This window comes from Heloderma suspectum, chromosome 5 (assembly GCF_057233095.1).
Source record: "Heloderma suspectum isolate Gila_16-S chromosome 5, 16-S_ref, whole genome shotgun sequence".
Lineage (NCBI taxonomy): Eukaryota > Metazoa > Chordata > Lepidosauria > Squamata > Helodermatidae > Heloderma > Heloderma suspectum.
In genome coordinates this window covers 198,112,742-198,136,748 of record NC_139462.1, presented here as the reverse complement: position 1 = coordinate 198,136,748, position 24,007 = coordinate 198,112,742, and the positions used below count along the sequence as shown (strand labels likewise).

Here is a 24,007-nt window from a genome sequence, read left to right as displayed (position 1 = left end):
TGATTGCTCACTCACTGTAATTTGCAGGTACTTTATCTGACATTGTCATCCTCCAGGGCCTCTCCTATGCTTTGCAACCATTATCACGTTGTTGTTGTTTTCTTAACATGGAAAGTCTGGCATATCCTGAATGGTGCCATTAAACTGTAATTGCGCAATTCTGCTATACTACATCGCCATCTAGTGGCTGTATAACGACACCTGTAGAAAAGCTGAGAAAGAAACCTGCCAGAAGAAAGCAGGTGTAAAGGAGCCAATCCTAATCCTGCAAAGAATCCAGAAGCAGAAGCCTCAATAAAGGTGCGGGATAAAATCCACATGTAGAAATGGCCAGAAATTGCTTACTGAGGCATCTCAGGGCCATGGTACCTACAGATTAGGTGTGGGTTGGCTGTACTATGATTGTTTAGGACAGGCACAGTTAGACATTAGACTTGTATTGTGGGTTCTACTTTTTTCTTTTCTTTTGAAAAATTAGAATCCCATGGTTTACCAAGGTGCAGAAAAGTGGCTTGGGGTACAGCCAGATTCAGAATGGTGACTCGGGGTAGAGCCCATCCTGTACTGCACCCCATGAGCCATATACTGGGATAATCTGCATATACATAAACACGTCTGCATCTGTATCCCTACAGAACAGGGATTCTTACAGCTTAATTTGTGGGGTGCAGGAAGGATTTTTGTTAGTATTGTTAAAAAACTGGGAGTCAGAAACTTTCTCTAATCTACTGCAAATCATCCAGTGATATACCAGTAGATCCCAATCCAACTTCAGCCCAGCCCTGGTGTAGCAATCTGTTTTCTGGAGTGGCATATGTACAACAATATTCCAAAAGTTGTTTTGGAAGAAAATGTATGCTATTCTTCTATGTTCTGTTTGTGGGCATCTTAAGACTGTATACCATCACCCACTTGCCTCACTTTTTTTATAAATATGTACACCCGATTCAACTGTAGTTGTGCATAGTTACATATGATGGCTACCCGCACCAAAACGTGGATGGTGATGTGTATCCAGATATGCATCAATTTATGGCCATGATTCCTAATCTAGCAACTGATGCATGTATGGAAACCTGCTTTTGTGTACAGATGTCCTTGTCTTGAACAGTGCAAAAGGTTTTCTTATGCTTTCCGATTCTGTGTTTCGTTGCAAAACAATACTGTTTGTACTGTTGCATGGTTCAGGGTATCATAGAAACCCATTAGTGTTCAGATCGGGCAGCACTTTGAGCATGTGTGCTATCTCTCCAAATGGTTTTAATGGCTGTAGTTTTGGCCTGCCACAAAAATAGTTTAACAGGCAGTCTGAAGAAGACCCTGTTCGCACGTCCTACTAACCTGGAATATTTTAAAGTTCTGGATTATCGTGAACAGACGGTTGTGCTGGTGCATGCTGCTTGTTTGCCCCTACTGCAAATGGAAGCAGCTAAACAACCTAGGGATATTGAAACCATGGGTTTTGAGTTTGGCTTGTCAAGGGAGACACAAGCCAGAGTTCCTGCTTTGTTGATTCATCACAGCAAACAACCAGCATCCCTGGTTGTTTAGCTGCTTGCAGTGCAAGTGATCAGGCAGCGTAAACTAGCACACCGACTTGCTCACGACAACCTGAGGCTTAAAAAAATAAACCTGGGTTATCATTCCATGTGAATTGAGCCATTGGTTCATGCAACAGATGTCTCACATATCCTAAATATCATTCAAATTAAGTGGTCACAATTCTTGGGACTATAAATTTAAAATGGCTATTTCCCATGTTATATCAGGTATTCCCAGGGTGTTTTTTTTCTTAAATGTCAGAATGAAAAAAGTGTTCTTAGTGTCAGTAGCTCAAGAGTCTTGACTTACCTGAATATTACAAATTGCTAGATGATGTTACAAAATCATGGGATCTAAAGAATTTGGGGGCAGATTCTTCATCATCATCATCTTCCTCAGGTGGGAATTTCTTTCTTACATTTATGAGCTGCTGCGGGGAGGGGGGGATCCACATTTCATTTGTCACTTGCTTCTGAAGGAGGCAGTAGAAGAGCAGGGGTAGTGCAGGAGAGCAGGAGCTCTTGTTGTTTTAAACGGTCCTTCCAAGAGCAAGAATATGCCAATTTCTTGATACAGAAATCAGCTTCGTATTCTGGAAAACTCCACTTCTGAAGCCAAGGGTTAAAGGACTGGAAAAGATTATATCAGCTGAGACCTTTCCTTAACCTTTTAACATGTTCTCTGAATTAAACATAAATTAGTAATGGTTTGGCTGGCAGTGAAGAAATCTGGAGCAGCAAAGTCTCTCTTTTGTGGATTAGCAGCCTGTCCCCTGAATCTTCAGAGACAGGCAGACTCTAAGTCTATGCTAATTGTCTCATAATTAATTCAGATCTGCTGCAAGAGGCTTTCTTTTTCACAATGTGACATTAGTTCAGTAGCAACACCTGTCTCAAGAGTTCCCTTTGTCTGAAACATTAAATTATCCAATCAGAAATTATAATGTCAAAGATATTTAAGTTATTTATTGGTTTGTAGCTAGGCAGCTTAGTAGGCAGATGCTGCACTTCTGTTCCCATTGTGGCATTTGGTTAATTAGGGAGTAGTACTTGCTAATGTCTAGGCCACATGGGAAAAGAGTTAACTCCTGTTGGCTAGATGAAAATGAGCATTTATTGTACAAAATGTGCCTTCTACATGTCAACAGAGTTTAAAACAAACAAACAAACAAACCAGGAATCAGAACATATATCAGGAGTCTGTAGCCAGCCACAAATCTGCTCACCAGGGGCGAGTATCCTCAGCAGTCGGGCAACTACACTGCAAAGATCCTTGCGCCAAGTCTAATTTCCTCTGCCGCTTTTTGCTCTTTCATGCAATGGGAGAAACTCGCTTTGCTTCTTACCTTTGCTATGTTCCCCACAGATGAGAGAAGACCCTACTTCTCCCTGCAAGCGTTTTGCACATGCCAGGTGATGCTGGGGATGAGATCAGTAGCAAATTGCAATCTTCTGTATTCAGATGTAACAGGAAACTGCAGTTTATTCATAATCATGACAGAAGCTTTAAATGTCTTCCTCTTGCACCTGAAGAAAGAGGCCCAGGGCTCACCATGGTGCATTGTTGTCACAGTGGTTTTTGTGATGATTTGAACCAGGTCATAGCTTTGCAACATATGAAGGGCTTTGATGATACAGTTGAACTTGTCCAGGTTAGCAACTTTGAACTTGCTTTGCACTATTGTCTTACCCTCCTTGTCCTACCTTGAGGCATCTAGATTTTTTCCTTCCCTTATCTTAATATTTAAGCTGTATGTTTCTTTAATCTTTCAGAGCATAATACTGTGGGTTGTGCTTTTGACAGAGCTCTCCAAGTTTGGAACCATCTGCCTATTTTATCCCCGGCCAGCAAGAACCAGGCAGGGCGGAGGATGATGGAGGTGATTACACCTCTGGTCCTCCATTTAAATTGCAGAAAGCAGCTAGATGGGCCTCTGAGCCCATCTATTATTATAATTATTATGAATTACGTTTCTATACCGCCCCATAGCCGAGGCTCTATGGGTGGTTTACAAAGATTAAGAACATTTTTAAAAGTATACAAAGTTTAAAATAATTTACATAAAACACACAAACAGTATACATGAAGACAGTATATCTAAAAACAACTTTGGGCTGGCTGATGCACCTTTCCATAGGTGGGGAGGGGACTGGAGAAGCCATAAGATTCTGCATATGCTGGCCCCTCCCAACAGCATGTCCCCTCTTCTCTCTCTCTCTCTCTCTCTCTCTGACTTGTGGTACATGGTTGTAGTTGCAACCTTGTAAGGTAAGCTTTCTGCAGCAGTTGGGAAGGCACCGGGGGTGGGGGAGGGAAGATCCACAATCGGATCTCCTCTGTGCTCGTAGCTCTGCCTACGAGTGCAGAAGAGGAGATCCATGGCATCCTGTGGTGTCCCAAATGCTATCTAGGGGCCATAGGATTGTTCTATCCATTTATGTTGTAAGCCTTCCTGAGCATGTCTTGTTATGAGGATGCATATAAATGGCAAGGATACATAAATAAATTAAAAATGGTACAATGCACTGACAACGCCTTTAGCACAAGTACTGACAGAAATGGATGGAAGCAAAGGCCATGCTATTGTGGAACCTCCTTTCCCCCCCTGCCTCGCACAGGGAAAGGTTCCTAGTTATTTATGTAATTTATCATTGCTGTCTTTAAAATGTAGTGAAAATAATTGCTGGATACTTTATTACCAGGGTTACTCGCTTTTTGAAACATGCTCACAACTTGAAGGTGCAGCCAGTAACAGCTTGGAGGGAAGGGGGATTTTCAGCATGAAAACAGTGCAGGAGAGAGGAGTCTGAACCCTCCTCCTTCTCTGCCACAGTCTCATCCCTGATCCTCCTTCACTGATGCAATTACTTTAAAAACGAAGAAACGCTGGATGGACAGTCATGTGGAAAATGTGTAATCTATTCTGGGTCTTAATCTCATGCTTACTCAGTGTGGCTTGACTAACCATTGTCTTATCACAGCTTTGCATGGCTTTCTACCCGAAAGGAGGCGTCCTCTTAATATTATTAACAGCAACAGCTTTATGTGTTTGAACTTGAAAAGGGATTGTGCAGTAACACATTATAGAGAGAGAAAATTAGGACCGCTTTAGGGAAAAGAAACTTTTAAAAGCATCTAACACTGAGACACAATAAGCTCATTTGGTATGAAGTCCAAGCTTTCTCAAGCTTGGGTCCAGGGGCTTTGTGAGGCACTTAAAAGATTCAGGCCCCAGGCCTGTAGGACCCAAATTTGCATAACATTTGCATATACTGATTTAGCTATATATGCAGATTTGGAAATAATTACTAGGATTTATTTCCATTTTACAAAAGGTGAAGCCATCTCATTGTCCCCTCCCTGACTTCTCTCTCTTCACCTCTCCTGGAGGAAAATTGCCCCTACCTCATGCAATCAAGCTTAGAAGAAAAGCCTCCATTAACACCAATGGAAGTTATTTTTTCTAAGTCTAATTGCCATGTGGAGTGTGTGTGTATGGGTGGGTGTTCCATCATGGACCATTCAGGCCAATGGAAGATGTCTTTCTTAGCTTAACTGCCATGCAGATGACAATTTTCAAGGGGAATTGCAGCAGGGGAGGGAAGGGTTAACTAAAACTGCTGTCCTGGCTGGGGATGATGGGAGTTCTAGTCTAACGACATCTGGGGACCCAAGGTTAGCCAAGGACTGCTATGTATTGTCTACTCTTTCATTTCTAAGCATAATCAGCATGTGAAGTTAAGGAATAAATGTTTTATTCAACTAACAATGAGCCAACTTTCCTAGATCTGAGTTTTTTACTTTGACTACTTTGAATTTAGTCAATACGTGCTGACAATAACATCACAACCCTATGCATGTCTACTCAGGAGTAACTCCCATTCAGTTCAGTGGTACTTACTCCCAGATAAATGTGTATAGAATTGCAGTCTAAGTCTGGTGTAATTGTGGATGTCTACTAGGTATTTTCACTACTGCTATTATAGAGGATTCTCTGGGCTACAGCTTGTTTTAGTTTTTTGAACTTTACTGGCGCGGACACGCACGCACACACACACACACACACACACACACCAAGGCAGGATGGGTTCTCCCTCAGTCCAGTGCATCAGAGTTCCCTAGAACATTATCTTCAGTGTGTGAATGAACGAACAAAGAATGTGAATAGCAGGTGCAGAGAAAATCCACTTAGGCCGTAATCCTATGCACACTTATTTGGGAGTAAGCCCTGCTACACTCACTGGCATTTATTTCTGAGTAAATAGGCATAGGGTTGCACTGTTGCAATATATGTAAGTTGAACTGGCTATTCTTCAATGGCTCTACACTCAAATTACCAAACTGTATTTTTGCATAACTTTTTTTTAAATCTAGGAAGTTGAAAATTCTGTTGGCTTCAAATTATGACAAGTTGGCATAAACTCTAACTACATTTAAAAAAAAACTGTAATAGTGTCACCTTTCCATTTTATTCCTTTTTGGTTTTAATGAGTCTTGTAGTGGCAGTATAAAGAGTCTTCTGACATTACGTTTTACTTTCTAAAATCCAGACACTATATTAAAAATGAAGCTAGGATGCCATCTTGTGGATTTCGTGACATAGTTTAGCACAACCCTTCTTTCAAGCTCAGATGACTTCAATGACGTATTTTTCCTTAACTCTCAAAGCTGTCATTATTCTATGCTTAGTCACAGCAATTAATCATAAAGGTAATTGTCAGTTACCAAGAGAGGAAGTTTCCCCTTGGATATAAATTGTGATATATCTTCCCTGCCTTCAGAATTTTGTTGAGTGCTAGGAGTGCAGTATAATTCTATTCTAATGTAGCCTGTAGTCCAAAGGATAATAATTCATTCTTTTGTAACCCGCTAGGCTATGGTAGCCTGTAGGCATATAAGTCAAGTTAACTTTGGATAGAGGGTTGAGCCAAAACAAAATGTGATGGTCCACTTTTCTATAGAGTGGGGTACTGGGAGAATAAAACACCGGTCAAATTTAAACTCACAGATTTATTACAGTGATAGACCAGCATAAATGCAACTCAAACCAAAATGTAAAATATTAAATTAGCATTTCCCCAACCTTATTCTCATTGCATTAACACTGTCTGCTGTTTCTCCCCATCACCGTTTTCCGCTCTCTCGAATACCAAGCACAAATGCATGTTCCCACTGCACAGTGGAAAACTGTTCTTCTGTCCATTAAAAAAACACCTACTACATTAGTAGGGATGGGCGAACCAGGGATATTTGAGCATGCTGAAGTTCTGTGAATGCTACTTTGAAGTTTAGTTTGGCTCACTCCCATTTTCATTTGGGAGATGTTTATTTCATTCATTCAAATGAGGAAAGTGTACATTTTGAACAGGAAAAGTGCACTTTTCGGTTTGCATTTTTTAAAAGTGTGCACTTTAACACACACACCCTGCTTGACTAAAGCATGAAAATGCATATTTTTTGGAAAATATGATTTTTTTTTAATGCTATCGCAAGTTTGGGGATATGCGAACATTCTTTGAAAAAATCCACTCCTATCCACCTTTGCATTTGGAGTTGTGAATGGGACAAGTTCAGATAATTTGCAAATTGAAACAAAGTGCAGCAGCACCCTCCCACCAATGTTCTCCAGCAACTGGTGTACATAGTCATACTGCCTCTGACACCGGAGGTAGCATATAGCTATCAGGACTAGTAGCCATTGATAGCCTTCTCCTCCAGGAACCTATCCAACCCCCCTTTAAAGCCATCCAAATTGGTGGCCATCACGACAACTGGTGGTAGCAAATTCCATAGCTTAAATATGTGCTGTGTGAAGAAGTACTTCCTTTTATCTGTCCTGAATCTCCCACCAATCCGCTTCATGGGATGACCCGGGTTCTAGTATTGTGAGAGAGGGAGAAAAATGTCTCCCTATCCACATTCTCCACACCATGCATAATGTTGCAGCAATGGACGGAGATTTTGTTTGGTTTGGATTTGTAAGTAAACTGGCCTGACTCACACTTCCTGCACTACTAGATGAATCAGAACACAGGTATCTTTATATTTTTGTGCTTCTCCCAATTTTGTGATAAATTTCTCGGCTCAAAAAACATACTACAGAGCACATAAACATGCATATTTTAGGGTAAAATGCATGTTAAAATACATATTTTAAGGAGAAATGAAAAAAATTATTAAATGTGGATTTTCATGCATTTTTAAAAAATGCAAATATGGGACAGGACTTATGAATGAACACATGAAAACAGATCAAAAATAGACTGATCTAGCCATCCCTAGTTATGTGAAGGGATTGCAGTGCAGAACTGTATGAAGTCTCCATATCATACAGGATGGGAAAAGCATGCACTGAAAAACATACCCAGCTCTGTGAAAAATATTACAGTCTTATGCCAGTCATAGCTGGCTGGGGAATGCTGGGAGTTGTAGGACTTTTTTCTGTCTAATCAAGCATAGGGTTGTGCCCTAAATCTTTCTAAGAAGATATGTGGGGAATTATTCCCTACCATTCTTCAGATGCATTACTATTACAGTTTGTAACTCTTTTCTTTCCTTCCTTTGTGATGCAGTCTTGCCCTGTTTATTCATCTATTGTCTCTTTCTGTTCATTTACAGTCACTCTGACTCACATCACACAGCTGGTCCTCAGTCACAACAAGCTCACAAGTAAGTATCTTTCTAAATGTTGTATTTATTCCTAAATATGAATGAACTGCTCTACAGATTCTTTGATTGCACTGCCAGTAGTTGCTCTGCGTTTTGTGTGTGGGCTCCTGTATTAACAAATGGTGCCTTGCCACTTTTTTTAGAACGTGTTGCCCACGCCCTGGTCCAAATTCTGAGGACAAGAATAGTAGCAAGTTTGATACAAACGATATTCCAAGCTCTGGGAATAACAGGTGGATGTTTAGTGGCATTTTTCCTCCAAACCCACAGAGAATGGCTTTCTTTTCTTTGCAGTGGCTCTTCATATACTTAGAAATTAATTTTTAAAACTATTCACCTGGTTATATTTTACTTAATTATTATTTGATCAGTTTGAGATGCAATCCACACTGGATTAACAAGAACAAAATGGCTCTGAGCTGTGCATGAAGATTGTACTGGGTTTCTTTTTAAAAGAGTAAAAACACGGATGCAATTATGATTTGTAGGCTGCTGTCATAAGCATGTTTACTAAGACTAGGGTTGCGCTGAAATCAATGGCGCTTACCTCTAAACAAACCAGGTTAGGAGAGAACTGGTGCCAGGTTGGCTTCATCTCGTATTGTGTTTCTAGGTACCAAGTAATTATTTCCTTGTCCAACTTAATAATCCTCTATGAAACCCTAGTGTTTCCTTCTACCTTTATTAGTACACCTTTTTCAACCCTCTGGGGAGGCGCATTGTTGGTACAAATAAATGGGCCCAGTCAATTAGTTTTTACATCTCCTTGAGCAGCATCTACTGGTAAGATAGTAAGCCCTGCTGCCCATCTTACAGTTCTATATGCTTTTAAAACATTAAGGGTGCAATCCTATACATGTTTAGACAGAAAATTCCTACAATTCCCAGCATGCCCCAGCCAGCATAGCTGCCTGGAGGGATGCTGGGAGTTGTAGGACTTTTTTTCTGAGTTAAGGTGCGTAGGATTGTGCCTTAAGTTGCTATGGATCTTGTGGGTGCTACTGTACTTACCAGAAAATAGCCAATCCAGCTATGACATAAGTCTCAGTAGTTTAGCTAAAAGGGATTATGGTGCTCAAATCTATTTCTCCAAACCAGGAAACACTAGCTGAAAGATTTGCAAGAGGGAAACTGTGCAAGTTGGCTTTGGTTCAGACAGTGCGCTCTTGTGCTTCAAGTGGTTCCATATCCCACCACATATCTACACAAACAGATGTCCACTCTACTTCCAGAAGTATTTTATTTTATCAAGACTTGGCATTAAAAATGTCACTTAAACTGAGATCCTTTGTATACTTACCCGGGATTAATCCTGATGGAACTCAGTGGGTCATATCTGAGTAAATCTGTATAGGGCTGCATATTGTATTAAGGTCATGAAGTTTAGGAAACGCTGCACTGTTGGTTTGTGTCAAAAATATGTATAGTAGAAAGAAGTATAGAAACTACCAGACAGAACCTGAGTGACTCCCTTGTTACAACAGCTTCACTGGCTACAGGTCTGTTTCTGGGCACAATTCGAAGTTCTGGTTAAGGCTTGGGACTACCTGAAAGAATGCATTCTCCCATATGACCATGCTCAAGTTTTAAGATCGGGGGGGCTTCTCTCGGTCCCATCACCATCGGAGGCACTTTTGGTGGGCATATGAGATGGGACCTTCTCAGTGGCCACTCCCAGGCCCTGGAACTCCTGGGAGTTGTAGAGCGACACATCTGGAGAGCCATCCCCCTTTTTTTTTCTTAAAGAGAAAACTGTTTAGGCTGCAAGTCCTCTACACACTTACCTGGGAGTAAGCTCAATTGGAAGCAATGGGACTTACATATGTGTAAACATGCATTGGATTTTGCTGTGCATTTCTTTTGAAACGTATACGTTTCCAACCACTTTGTCCAGAGGGTTGCAGCTACATGTTCCTAAGGCTGTGATATCTTTAAGGTGATGGAGCATAAGTAAGTCTCCCACCAGTTCAGTCTCAAAACGTGACCATAGGGGATTGCTGATACATCCCCTGAGAATGTGGTGAGCTGTAACATTCTATTCTCTCTCCCATGTCATTCAATACCTACATCAAGCCATTGGGAGAGATTGTGGGAGGCTTTGATGGCAGGTACCTGGTGACACCCAGCTATATATCTTGTTCATAGAATTTTAGAATCATAGAATAGTAGGGTTGGAAGGGGCCTACAAGGCCATGGAGTCCAACCCCCTGCTCAGTGCAGGAATCCAAGTCAGAGCATCCCTGACAGATGGCTGTCCAGCCTCGTCTTGAACGCCTCCAGTGTGGGAGAGCCCACCACCTCCCTAGGTAATTGGTTCCATTGTCCTATTGTTCTAACAGTCAGGAAGCTTTTCCTGATGTTCAGCCGGAATCTGGCTTCCTGTAACATGAGCCCATTATTCCATGTCCTGCACTCTGGGATGATGGAGAAGAGAACCTAGCCTTCTTCTCTGTGACAACCTTTCAAGTATTTGAAGAGCGCTATCCTATCTTCCCTCAGTCTTCTCTTCTCAAGGCTAAATATGCCAGTTCTTTCAGTCTCTCTTCTTAGGGCTTTGTTTCCAGTCCCCTGATCATCTTTGTTGCCCTCCTCTGAATCCTCTCCAGTTTGTCTGCATCGTTCTTAAAGTGTGGTGCCCAGAACTGGACACAGTGCTCCAGATGAGGCCTAACCAGTGCTGAGTAGAGGGGAACTAGTACTTCCCAGGATTTGGAAGCTATGCTTCTATTAATGCAGCCCAAAAGAGCATTTGCCTTTTTTGCAGCCACATCACATGGTTGGCTCATATTCAGCTTGTGATCAACAACAATTCCAAGATCCTTCTCGCTTGTAGTGTTGTTGAGCCATGTATCCCCCATCTTGTAACTGTGCATTTGGTTTCTTTTTCCTACGTGCAGAACTTGGCATTTATCCCTATTAAATGTCATTCTGTTGTTTTCTGCCCAGCGGTCCAGTCTATCCAGATCACTTTGAATTTTGTTTCTGTCTTCCAAAGTATTAGCTATCCCGCCCAATTTTATGTCATCTGCAAATGTGATCAGCATTCCCTGCACCTCCTCCTCCAAGTCATTAATAAAAATGTTGAAGAGCACTGGGCCCAGGACTGAGCCCTGCGGTACCCCACTCGTTACCTCTCCCCAGTTGGAGAAGGGTCCCATTGATAAGCACTCTTTGAGTCCGATTCTGTAGCCAACTGTGGATCCACCGGATCGTTGTTTCATCTAGCCCACTTTGAGCTAGTTTGCTCATCAGGATATCATGGGGCACTTTGTCGAAAGCTTTGCTGAAGTCAAGGTATATGATGTCTACAGCATTCCCGCGGACCACAAGGGAGGTTACTTGATCAAAAAATGAGATCAGATTCGTCTTGCAGGACTTGTTTTTGACAAATCCAGGACTTGTCATTTGTCAAAAACAAGCAGGACTTGTTTTTGACAAATGTTGTTGTTGTTCAGTTGTTAAGTCATGTCCGACTCTTCGTGACCCCATGGACCATAGCACGTCAGGCCTTCCTGTCCTCTGCGGTCTCCCGGAGTGTGTGCAAGTTCATATTCATTGCATCGGTGATGCTATCTAGCCATCTCATCCACTGCCGTCCCCTTCTCCTTTTGCCTTCAGTCTTTCCCAGCATCAGGGTCTTTTCCAGTGGGTTTTCTCTTCGCATTAGTGGCCAAAATATTTGTAGAGGCCCTGTCCAAGGTGTCTGGCATCAATAGTAGGTTAATAAACAGCCTCAGTCCAAGTAGGATGAAGGTGCTGATGGTGGGGATTGCACTCCCTCTCTGCTGTGGCACCCCAGTTGTGGAATGCCCTCCCCTTGGAGGCCCAATTGGCGTGTACATTGGTTTCATTTCAGCGCCAAGTAAAAACATGGCTTTTTACCAAAGCCTTTGAAGGCTGAATGCATTTCCTAACGTAGCACACTGTTTTAACTGTTTTATTGTTTTACATTTTAATTGGTATTGGCTTGTTTAATGGTTTAATATGTTTTTAGCTGTTTACATTATTTATTGTTTTATACTGTTTAAATTGATTTTATCTGTATGCCACCCTGAGATCTTAATGATTTAGGGGGGGATACAAAAGTGTTAAATAAATAAATAAATAAATAAATGAGGTGGTTCACAATTTGGGGGATGTTCCTAGAACCTGCATTGTTGATATTCTGTTGGCAACTGTGGCAGGGAATGCCTTTTCCAATTATGCTGTGCCCTCTCCTACATGATAAGGGTCTGCAGGGTATCCATCATTCTTGCCTTGGTAACATTTAGGCTATATTACGGTAATGTGCTCTACATGAGGCTGTCTTTGAAGACTGTTTGGAAAACACAATTGATCCAAATACAGCAGCCAGAACATAAGAAGAGCCATACTGGATCAGAGCAAGGGTCCATCTAGTCCAGCGTTCTATTCACACAGTGGCCAACCAGCTGCCCATGGGAAACCCACAAGCAGGGCATGAGTGCAACAGCACCCTCCCACCCATGTTCCCCAGCAACTGGTGTACTTAGGCATACTGCCTCTGATACTGGAGGTTGCATATAGCCAGGACCAGCTTAAGAAATAATCATGCCTATCCTTAAAGAATTGCATTGGTGACCTGTCGGTTTCCAGGCACAAACACAACTGGGCCCTGGACACCTAAATAAATGCCTTCTTCCTTAAGACTGTCACCCTATTGAGGGCGTCACCATTATGAGAAGTCCACAGGGTGAAGATAAGGACTAGAACTTTCTCGGTAGGGACACCACAGTTAGGAATTCCCAGTCTAGTGTGGCTCATGTGGCTACTTCACTGCCCTATTTAGGAAATCTGTGAAAATTTTTCTCTTTGGGGCGGTTTTTCTCCTTGTGTGAAATTGGCTGTAGTAGGAAACCTATGATTTTAATGAACTTGTATTTTTGTGGTTTTAATGTGTTTGCACTGAACTTTAGATTGTAATATGGTAACTTCTGTGCTTTGTACAATTCCTTTGGAGAAATTGCTGTGAGGAAGGGTAGAGACCAAATAAATAATAAATAAAAATAAATGGTACCCCCCACCAGTTCTAAGGGACTGAATTTCAGTTTTATTATTTGTCACATTGGACACTCTTGACCTAATCCCTTAAAAAGATGCAATTAATTGTCTGAGTAGATTGTCCTCAAAATGACTTGGGGAAAACAGTGTCAATGACACTTGATATGCCCCACTAAGGTCATATTAGCATCTCGTACTAGTTTTCTGGCATATAAATGAGTATGTCTGCTTTGCTGTTCTATTGTTTATAGTAAATATGTCCATTTTCTAAGGTGATAAATATGCACGAAAAGTAAGCAGCTGTCCAGTATTTTCCACAGCTAGAGTATGCAGCTCTATCTGTCACCCTGACAAAAACAGGCAAAGCTATAACATAACAGTAAGTCTTGTTGTCCTTCTTTCAGCTTTTGCTGTTGTATCACCTTTTTCTATAAATTATTCTTAGCATGCATTTCACATTTCTATCAATAAATCTGTCACATGTAGATAGACCAATGCTTGCTTCTTCTTCCACGGAACAGGAAAGACGGCTGTTCTTGCAAGCATCTGTGATTGGAGAAATGTGCACAACTGCTCAAGGTATTAAAAAAAAAAAAAAGCCCTGCAACAAAAAACAGCCTTTCTCCAACCTGGTGCCCTTCAGATGTGTTTTGACTACAACTCTTATTATCCCCAGCCAGCATGGCCATACTAATGGGAGTTGCAGTCAAAACACATCTGGAGAGTTTCAGGTTGAGGAGGGCTCCTGCTTGTAACTCTTCAAATAAAAATTTGCTTCTATAAACCTTGCCTGATATCAAAGCTTTCTGATTTTTTTTTTTCCTGGAGACCTCAAGAGCCGCCACACACCGAACTATGCTTCTTTCTGGAAAACTGCAGCCATAAAATATGAACTTTGGGGAATTGTTTCAGCGAGGTTCTATTTGATCAATAATGGTCTTGGCAGAAAGAGAAGAAAATCACTCCCGCCCAGTTTGTATTGGAATCGATATGTCCCATACAAACATCATATAAATAAGATCCCAAATTTGCAAGTGATAAACTTCCCAAAGCAAAGCAGGCACGCTCATACCTTTGAACGTAGAGAATACTGAAGGGAAAGCAAATGAGTGGGACTATTCTATATTTTAGGAAAATCTCCTAGAAGGTACTATATTAGCCAAAAGTAGATTATTAATATTTTTCTTTTATTTATTACATATATATCCCTCCCAGGAGCTCTGAATGGCATAAATGGTTCTTTTCCCCACTCCCCTGCCCATCCTTCTATTTTATGCTTGTAACAAACCTGTGAGGTAGATTAGGATAGGCTGAGAGGGAACGGGACCAAGGTCACCTGGCGACCTTCATGGCTGAGTGGGGATTTGAACCTGGGTCTTCCCACTCCTAGTCTGACACTCTAACCACTTCACCATGTTAACAAGTGTTCCAAAGCCTTCACAAGACTCTCACCCTTTACTCTAGCAAATTTTAGAACTGACTGCATTGAGCATTGAGCCTTGTGTTTGGTAGCCTGCCAGCGGCTAAATTTTCAGTGAAGGCTGCTCAGCTTAGACAGCTTTATCTGGCCTACCTCGAGACTTAAAATGTTGTATGTTTTATTATCTGTAAATGGTAGGGTCTATTTTATGTATGTTTTATTCTCAGAAGTGTGTACTTCTGGCTACAACCTATATTTGGTTCCCTTACTACTAATAAAGTGTAAGTGTTCCAAAGGCTACACTCTGTGTTAAGTGGGAACTACAGGTTCCTAGAATGGCCAAGAACATTGGTAGCTGTGGCACCTTTCCTCCCTCCAACAGCTGTCAAGAAGGACTTTTCTGTTGATCACTGACTTAGCACATGAACATATTCTTTCTTTCTTGGAAGCTCAGTTTTTCCCTGGTGGATTTCTGCACTTTTAAAGCTTTTTCATTCCTTGTTTGAAACTGTTCTTTATCCAAGAATAACTACCAGTGTTCTTTTTCACTGTGTAGCCATTTGGCAGTTAACCTGATAGTGATTTATTCTTGCTTTGAACTGGATTAGGAATGCATCCTCCTACATTCTGGAAGTATGTGCAGAAGCATCCATTCCTAACGTTAGGACAAGGTCTGTGCTCCTTCCCCTATTGCTGATTTTATGTTATTGTTTTTACACTTTTAGAATGCCCAATAATCAAAGTTCTCTGGGCAGTGAGCAGGTAAATAAAAAACATCATAAGAAAACAAAGATAGCAAACACATCTGTAAATTCATTATTTGCATTTTAAAAAATATTTTCCTTGTTAGAAATGACTCTTACATTAAATATTTTGGGATTTTGGTTTAGTGTCATTAAACTCTCCAGCATATTAATTTCATCCCAATTGCAAGCATCTTAAGGTCACATTTTGGATCTAAACTATATGAAAAATTGTTGACACTGATGTATTTTCAGAAGGTCAGTTATATTTGTTTCTCTCCTTTTTAAAGAAGTGCTATTTGCAAAAGGATTTAAAAAAATAGAAGCATTGTTTGACTTGTCCAGTGGAGGTCACTATTGAGATATTTTTTTCTTTAAAACTCATCTTGTGAAACTTCAGAAACTTGTGATTGGCTGGCAGAAGTTTGTTATGGAATGCTTGCTTTGTGGGTAAGAAAGCAAACCTGCCCTTTTGGTCTTTTATGGCTTCCCTGGCGCAGGATTTTGCTGATTTGTTTCAACTCTGAGCATCTTCAGATGTTTCAGACTTGTACCACTTGACAGTTGTGCAGTATGGACAGTACATCTGGACAATTTCCCCTTTCAGCCTTCACACATTAATGCTTGGAACAGACTGATGGTAGAGGGAACACGAGAGAGAGGTCTTTTCCGTGGCTGTACCCAGACTTTGGTATTCTCTCCCTATGGAGGGCTTCCTCTCCCCTTCTTTGATGACATTCCTCTGGGAGGCAAAAAGCTCAGTTGGCTGATTTTAATTGCAGGTTTTCTACTGCTTGCAGATATGATTAGTGCTGTCTTTGTCTGTAGCACCATTTACTTCCTCGGTGCAATTTGCATGGTGTATTTTTAATATCACTGATGCAATGAATATGGACTTGAGCATGCTCCGGGAGAGAGCGCAGGACGGGAAGGCCTGACGTGCTATGGTCCATGGGGTCACGAAGAGTCGGACACGACTGAACGACTGAACAACAACAAATTTTTAATATGATTTATTTTGATGAATTTTGTTTTGAATGTTAGCCTTGGGCAATATTCTGTTGGCAAGGCAGGATATAAGTTTTTTTAAATAATAAACAAACAAACAAAGGTGGGGGCTTAACTAGCAGTCAAAGATCTATTTGGAAACAACTCAACCCTGAAATAGCAGTCCTTTTCATCAAAGCTATTTATAACACTGAGATGTTGCAAGCTATTATATGTTTCAGCATACTATCCAAAACAGTGAATGACAATGTGCAAACTCATTATTTATTGTGATGTTATATCTGGAAGCAAAGTTAAGCAATATTTATGTTACGGGAGGGACCATTCCTCAGTGCTGTAGAGCAGGGGTGGGCAGAAGGTAGATCTTCAGATGATTTGGACTTCAACTCCCAGAAGCCCCCGCCAGCATGCCCAGTGGTCAGGAATGCTGGGAGTTGTAGTCCAAAACTTCTGGAGATCTACTTCCTGTCCATCCCGGTGTAGATCACATTCTTTATATGCTAAAGGTCCCAGGTCCAATATCAGTGACATCTAGATTTAAACATTACGCATGTGTAATTTGAAGGCTTACAACTTTAATCCATTTTTCCTCTTGTGAATTCATAAATGTTAAGAAATGCGTAAACGTTTTAAGATGGTTGAAATTTCAATTAAATCCATTCTGAAGTATATGAAAATGGGGACTGACAATCTCTTTGTACAATGCTTGTGTCAAACCATTTTCCATTTGTTAAACTGAAAAAAGTCCTTTTTCTGAAGCTTAGAGTAAAATCAATAACCATCTTTAAGTCAGCCTGCATGCTGGAGGGATTTAGCAAATATATAATCTTCTCAGGGAAAAAACACACGCATTGCTATGTAAACTGAGAACTGGAAAAAGGGTTTAATGTAAATTACATTTTGACGCTCCAGGTTAATCGACACACGTCATGTTATTGCTTGAAATTTAATGTGTTTTTTTTAATTATTAAAACACACTAAACTAATGCTGGGTCCTGGTTTGAGATATGTGCTGCAGAATCCTTGTTGAAACTAAACAAGTCTGAGTGGGTCAGTGCCTGGATGGGAGACTGCCTGGAAACATTTTGCATGTCAGTTTGAGTTCCATGATTGAAGACAGGCAGAGAGGTATAAATGTAATAATACATTATAATAAACAAACTGCAAGTGTAAAATAATACAGTGTTTGTATTAATCAAGGGCTAATGATTAGAATGGGTATTAATTATTTATGTTAATTTCTTATTTATGTATCAGTAATAATGGGAACCAGTGTCAGTAATTGCCAGCTGATTGTGACAAACTCCACCTTCATCTCCTGTCATCTTGTAACTGGCTCTGCCCCTCCACTACCATTTTGTGGCTGGTGGGCCTCAGTTGTTTTCAGTCACTCAGTAGTTCCAGTGAACCTTGTGGGTAGAACATTTGAGAACCCCTGGTTTAAACCATGGGGTATGGTACTGTCAGTATGCTGATGACGTCCAACTTGATCTCTATGTGCTATCACATTCCAAGGAAGCTCTTGATGTCCTGAATCAGTATTTGAGGTTGGTAACGGACTGGATAAAGATGAACAATGTAAACCGTAATCCAGACAAGATAAAGGTGGGAAGGTTAATAGATTGAATGGGTTGCAGGGCAGTTGGGGAGAGAAGATGTGGGAGAAATAACAAAACAATATTTAAGCCAATCAAAAGGAAATACGTGGTTGTGATATAAAGTCCAAGCATGTCTTAAGGGTATCAGGAATGTAAGGAAATAAATGGTTAAAAACCCAATTGTTATTACAAAGAATATCTAAGAATATAAAAGATTAACAGCACAGTCCTATAAATGTCTACTCATTAGTAAGTCTCATTGAGTTCTATGGGTCTTACTCTTATGTAAGTGGGTGTAGGAGTACAGCCTAAAATTTGTCTAACCAACCAATAAATGGTATAAATGCACAAACACTGTTAACCCGAAAAGTGGGAGTTAGAGGTGGAACAGATATTACAGATGCCATGAGAATAACATTTAAAACAGATCTCCCATGGCTAACAAAGCTCACCTGGTCTGAAGTGTTTGCAAACATTTACCCAAAGACTCACCCCCTTCCTATTGCAAGTTTCCATTAGCTGAATTGGGCATCATACTAAGTTATTCTTAACTGTAGTTTAGCATAACTCAGGCATGTGTGCTCCCCCTCCCCTCTCCTCTGGCATGGCTGTGAGAAGGAGATTAGAAGCTTTCACATCCATTTTCAACTTAACCAGTTTGTCATTATGTGTGAACCTGGACAAAGTGTGGTTAGTCTTAAGTATCATTTAGGGAAACAAGCCGGGATCAGAAACCATGGTTTGACACTGGCTTTTTTCTGCAAGCCATCACTTATGTGGGTAGCCCAATTTGTTCAGGTTAGCACATTACAAACTGTGGTTAGTTATCGGATCTGACGTCATTGGGTCCTCAGCTGAAGTGCTGCCTGGTTCTTCTCCAGCCGTTATCTAGGTCAGGGATCTGGCTTTATGCTGCCCAAGTCCACCAAGGTGCCACCTTCACTCCTCTTTCATCATGCAGGGAAGGGAAGGCGGTGGAGAACTGAAGCAGTGTCAGATGGCTTTGCTCCTCGTTTGCCTTCACTATACGGGGAAGGTGAGAGAGCAGCAAAGTGACTCCTTTTGAGGAGGCACACTTTTGCCCACAGCCCCATGGGCCGGATCGGCCAGCCTGATGGGCCAGTTTTGGCCTGTGGGCCAGAGATTCTCCATCCCTGACTTAGAAGTATTTTACAGAGATTCATAAAGCTTTGGGTTTTCTATGAGCAGATCCTGCGCATAATCCAACAGGCATTTCCTGAAACCGCTGAAATTGCACAATCTGTGCATCGGTGTATTGCCTGTGTGCAAATCTCGTTGAAACTACTGATAGTTGTACGTTGGCACAGATCAGTTGGTATTCACAAAAACAAGAGCTTGGACATGTAAAACATTTATGGGTTGTGATACTGTTTCCCAGAGAGAGCGTCTTGCTCAAGAGGAGCTTGCATAGAAAAGTTTACCGATCATTGACCTCTCAGAGAAGTACAATCAAGGACAGTGAAAGACCTCCCACAAATGATAATTAAACCTCCGTCTTTACCCCCTAAGTCCTGAAAGATACTAAAGCTTTTGCCCTTGCTCCCCAAATAGTAGTTTTCTATACACCATCATCATCACGGGTTTGTTCCTAATATAGGATACCATTCAAAGGGATGCAGAGAAACAGTCTGGTTTTCTTTTTAAGAGCTGGCTCTCTTAGGCTGGCTGTCATGTGGATCTTCACCATGAAGCTGCTATCTTGACCCTTGTGGATGTAAACACCCATCCGGTGCTTTGTGAAATGTGCATTTTGGACCCTACCTTGGGGGCTTGTCTGGCTGACTCCCTGTCCATGCTTAGAAACACACAAGTAGGCAATTGCAGTGTCAAAAGCAGCTCTTGATGTTCTATGCATACTACTCTAAACGTAGCACTTGAATATGTTGCTCTTAAAGCTGTGCATATAGGTGCCCATCGATTAAAAAGGAAGGAATGCTACCTTTCCGCTGGCTAAAATGTTCCATTGCCAGAAATTTGTGTGAGGCCAAGGGCATAACTTATTCTCATTTCATACCTTCTGATTGGTTGTACACTGTATTTTTGTCTTTCACCCTGAAGTTTTTAAATTTGAACTTATTTTTCAGACATTGCTGCCTTTATTTGGAAAGGCCTTGGCATAAAGCCTTGGCACACACCGAAGGGGCTTGAGAAAGGAGTGGTCAGTTCAGTGAATGTGTTCAGAGTCTGCATAACCTCGCCTTAATTCGCGTTTAGAATAATTTGCCCTTTTAAATTGGACTGACGTGGTGAAGAGAATAAAATAATCCCTCATCCTGTCAAACAGGCCAATAACTACAGAAAGAGGTTTAATTGCATCAGGGAGTATAACTTTAAGAAGGTTGCATCTTGTCTGCCTGTCTCTGTTCTTGGGCTGCAGAGAAACATTTCTCCAGTCCATTTGCTTGTTTTCCCTGTATTCATAGTACTAACTGTGTAGGAAGTACATGAGCCATTGTATGCCTTAAAATATAATGGTACAATTGTCTTATCAGAATTTGGGTGATGACAAAATGTATCAAGTAATGAGTGATGCTGCTAGAAGCCCTATGTTATAAGATTCCTTTCATAAAATACAGTCCGGGCCAGAAATATTGGAACAAGGATAACTGTTTTGGCAGTTGGCCTCTGTACACCACCACATTGAAGTAGAAAGGAAGCACACCCAGATGGGAGCGAAGTCAGGACTTTCAGCTGTAATTCAAGGGGTTTGACAAAAGTGGGGCACTAACCATTCAGGAAGGAGAGCCAGTGGCACACACACACACCCATCGTTAGTGGCTCATAAGTAATGGAATGAATGGCTGACAAGCAGCTGCATGGCCAGGTGTGGTCTGTTTCCTGGGTACCCCATGACCAATCAAGCAGGTAAAAGGCCTGTAGGTGGTTCTGAGTGTTACATTTGCATTTGGTAGCTGTTCACTGGAAGTCCCAACATGAGGTCCAAAGAGGTGTCCATGCGAGTGAAGGAGGCCATCGTTAGGTTGAGGAAACAAAATAAACCCATAGCAAAAATATTGGGAGAGATATTTCTCATTGGGAAATGGCCAATACAACAGTTTGGAACATCCTGAAAAAGAAGGAATTAACTGGCAAGCTCAGCAACAGCAAAAGGCCTGGAAGACCACGGAAGACAACTAAAGTGGATGACCGCAGAATTCTGCTCATGGTGAAGAGGAACCCTTTCACAACATCTAGCCAGGTCAAGAATGCTCTTGTGGCGGTAGACATGCAGTTGTCAACATCTGCAGTCAAGAGACAGCTTTATGAATGTAAATACAGAGGCTTCACAACAAGGTGCAAACCACTGGTAACGCTCAAGAACAGACAGGCCAGATTAGCCTTTGCCAGCAAACACCTAAAAAAGCCTGCCCGGTTCTGGAATAAGATTCTTTGGACCGATGAAACCAAGATTAACTTGTACCAGAATGATGGGAAGAGAAAAGTATGGAGAAGGAAAGGAACAGCTCATGATCCAAAGCATACCACATCATCTGTCAAACATGGTGGAGGCAGTGTTATGGCATGGGCATGTATGGTTGCCAATGGAACTGGGTTGCTGGTGTTTATTGATGACCTGACTGCTGATAAAAGCAGCAGGATGAATTCTGAAGTGTATAGGGCTATACTTTCTGCTCAGATCAGCCTCAGAGATTCTCCAGGCAAAGAAGTGGGATGTTCTTCAATGGCCAAGTCAGTCACCTGATCTCAACCCAGTCGAGCATGCTTTTCACTTACTGAAGACAAGACTGAAGGCAGAAAGACCCACAAACAAGCAGCAGCTGAAGGCAGCTGCAGTAAAGGCCTGGCAAAGCATCTCAAGAGAGGAAACTCAGCATTTGATCATGTCCATAGGTTCCAGATTTCAGGCAGTCATTGACTGCAAAGGATTTTCATCCAGGTATTAAAGGCAATCCTTAAGTTTGAGATGATGTTGGTTTGTTCCATTACTTATGAGCCACCAACAATGGGTGTGTGTGTATGCCACTGGCTGTACTTCCTGAATGGTTAGCGCCCCACTTTTGTCAAACCCCTTGAATTACAGCTGAAAGTCCTGACTTCGCTCCTATCTGGGTGTGTTTCCTTTCAACTTCAATGTGGTGGTGTACAGAGGCCAACTGCCAAAACAGTTATCCTTGTTCCAATATTTTTGGCCTTGACTGTACCTAAAAACAGTGTCATATCACTTACCTGTGAGGTGTCTTATTACTGAAATATTAACCGAAGGGCTAGAATTAAACTCCCCTAAGCCATCCCCTTAGTATCAAGATATTTTATGTTTTTAACCTATATTTCAAGGTCATCAACCAGCCAAATTAGATTTTATGTCCCCTTTAACTCCTTATGTCCCCTATGTTCAGTAGGAGAGTTAAAGGGTATACTTCCCACTGGTAGACATGATGCTAAACTTGAAGTGACTAGTTGTGATTTTGATATTTTTTTATAGTTAATAGCTGTTATGGCGTGCGCACGTGTGTGTGTGTGTGTGTGTGGAATTGGGACCATGTTGCATAAGGAGAAAGATTAACCCCATCACCCCATGCTATTCAGATGAAAATCACCTCCCTGCGGCTATTAGCTCTGGGAAGGAAGCTCTCATTGGTACCAATGAGGCCACTTTTGCTGGGAACGAAGGGGGGAAAGTGCTAAAAGAAACTCCCTATTAAAATCCCACACGCACGCACACACAGAGTAGCTATTTACTATTAAAACAAATCAAAGATGTGACATCAAGTGACATATGAAGTTTAGGGTCTAGCTTTGCATCCACATGGACCCATGCCCTAACTGTGTTGTTGTATTGAATTTAATTATGCAAATCAACTTAAGATCCCATTTAGTAGAAAAGCCAAATCTAAATAGATAATAAATTCAGTAATAATTTATGATGTGTCCAAATGTGGATGGACTGGTTGCAGTGTTGTGTTGCAAGTGGCGTTACATTTTCTTCAAAGTACACTAAGAGTAGTCATCCCATTAAACAGGGGTATCAGGGCTGTATCCAATTTTGGAGAAGCTCTCAGGAACCATATTCCAGTTGTGGCAGGACCAAAGGCAAGAGGTGGTGGGGCAAAAGAGGTGGAGGCTGGTGGCTCCAATGTCAGTGGGGCAGAGAATCCGCTCTGGGTTTCACTCAGAACCAATCAGAACTCTAAAGCACCTTAGATAGCTCCTTTAGAGTTCTGACTAGTTTTGACGGAAACTCAGGGTGGATTCACTTTCCCACTGATATCGGATCCACCAGCCTTCACTGGTGGGGCCGAAAATACCAGCATGTTTTACCTTAAGGCTCTTCCCGCCAGTAATTAAGCATTGGGAGAAGCATTTAGAATGATGGAAAAATGTGCAAAAGTAGAGAAACCACCAAATGGTTTCAGGAAAAAGCTGACTCAAGGGGAAGGAGGCGTGGCCTTCAGAGGAACCTTGCAGGACCAGATTTGGCCTGCAGGCCTAAGGTTGGACACCTCTGAATTAAAACTTCCCTGATCTGGGTCAGGACCAAAATACTGTAGGTATTTTTTCTTCTCCCCTCTTCCACCTATAAAGTGGGGACATCTGGAACGGTACCTCACAAGGCACAGGGGCTACTGCTGGAAAGAAATTCAGAGTCTTTACCCAGGTGTTTGCGGGTGTGATTTTTGCTAAAGGGGTGGTGGAGGATCCTGGCCTTTATGTAGAGCTCTGGAGGATATTTAGAAAAGACCTGAGTATTGAACAGTATAATGATGATAATGTTCTAGCAAATGGAAGACTCATGCGCTATTGTAAATATTCCTTTCATTTAGTTGAAGGAGGTGGGCAGATCAACTCTTATCCTATCCAGGTATTTTCCCCCAAATACATTTCACAAATTATTCAAGTGTGTGTATGTGTATTGCTGCATCATTAAATATGTAATTGCTTAATCTACTACCTACATCGCTGTTAGATCACCTGATCTATAACCCAGCTTAACTGAAATGCAAGGATGCAAACTGGTTATTTCTATA

At 41.4% G+C, this 24,007-nt stretch overlaps 1 protein-coding gene across 1 annotated transcript in view; it reads left to right on the top strand.

Annotated features, from left to right (window-relative positions):
* RSU1 (Ras suppressor protein 1) overlaps positions 1-24,007 on the top strand; it is a 101,087-nt gene that overhangs the window by 5,578 nt on the left and 71,502 nt on the right. Inside the window, exon 3 of the mRNA XM_084858992.1 lies at positions 8,161-8,211. Within this exon, the coding sequence (XP_084715118.1) occupies positions 8,161-8,211 (51 nt within the window). The remainder of the gene's footprint in view (positions 1-8,160; positions 8,212-24,007) is intronic.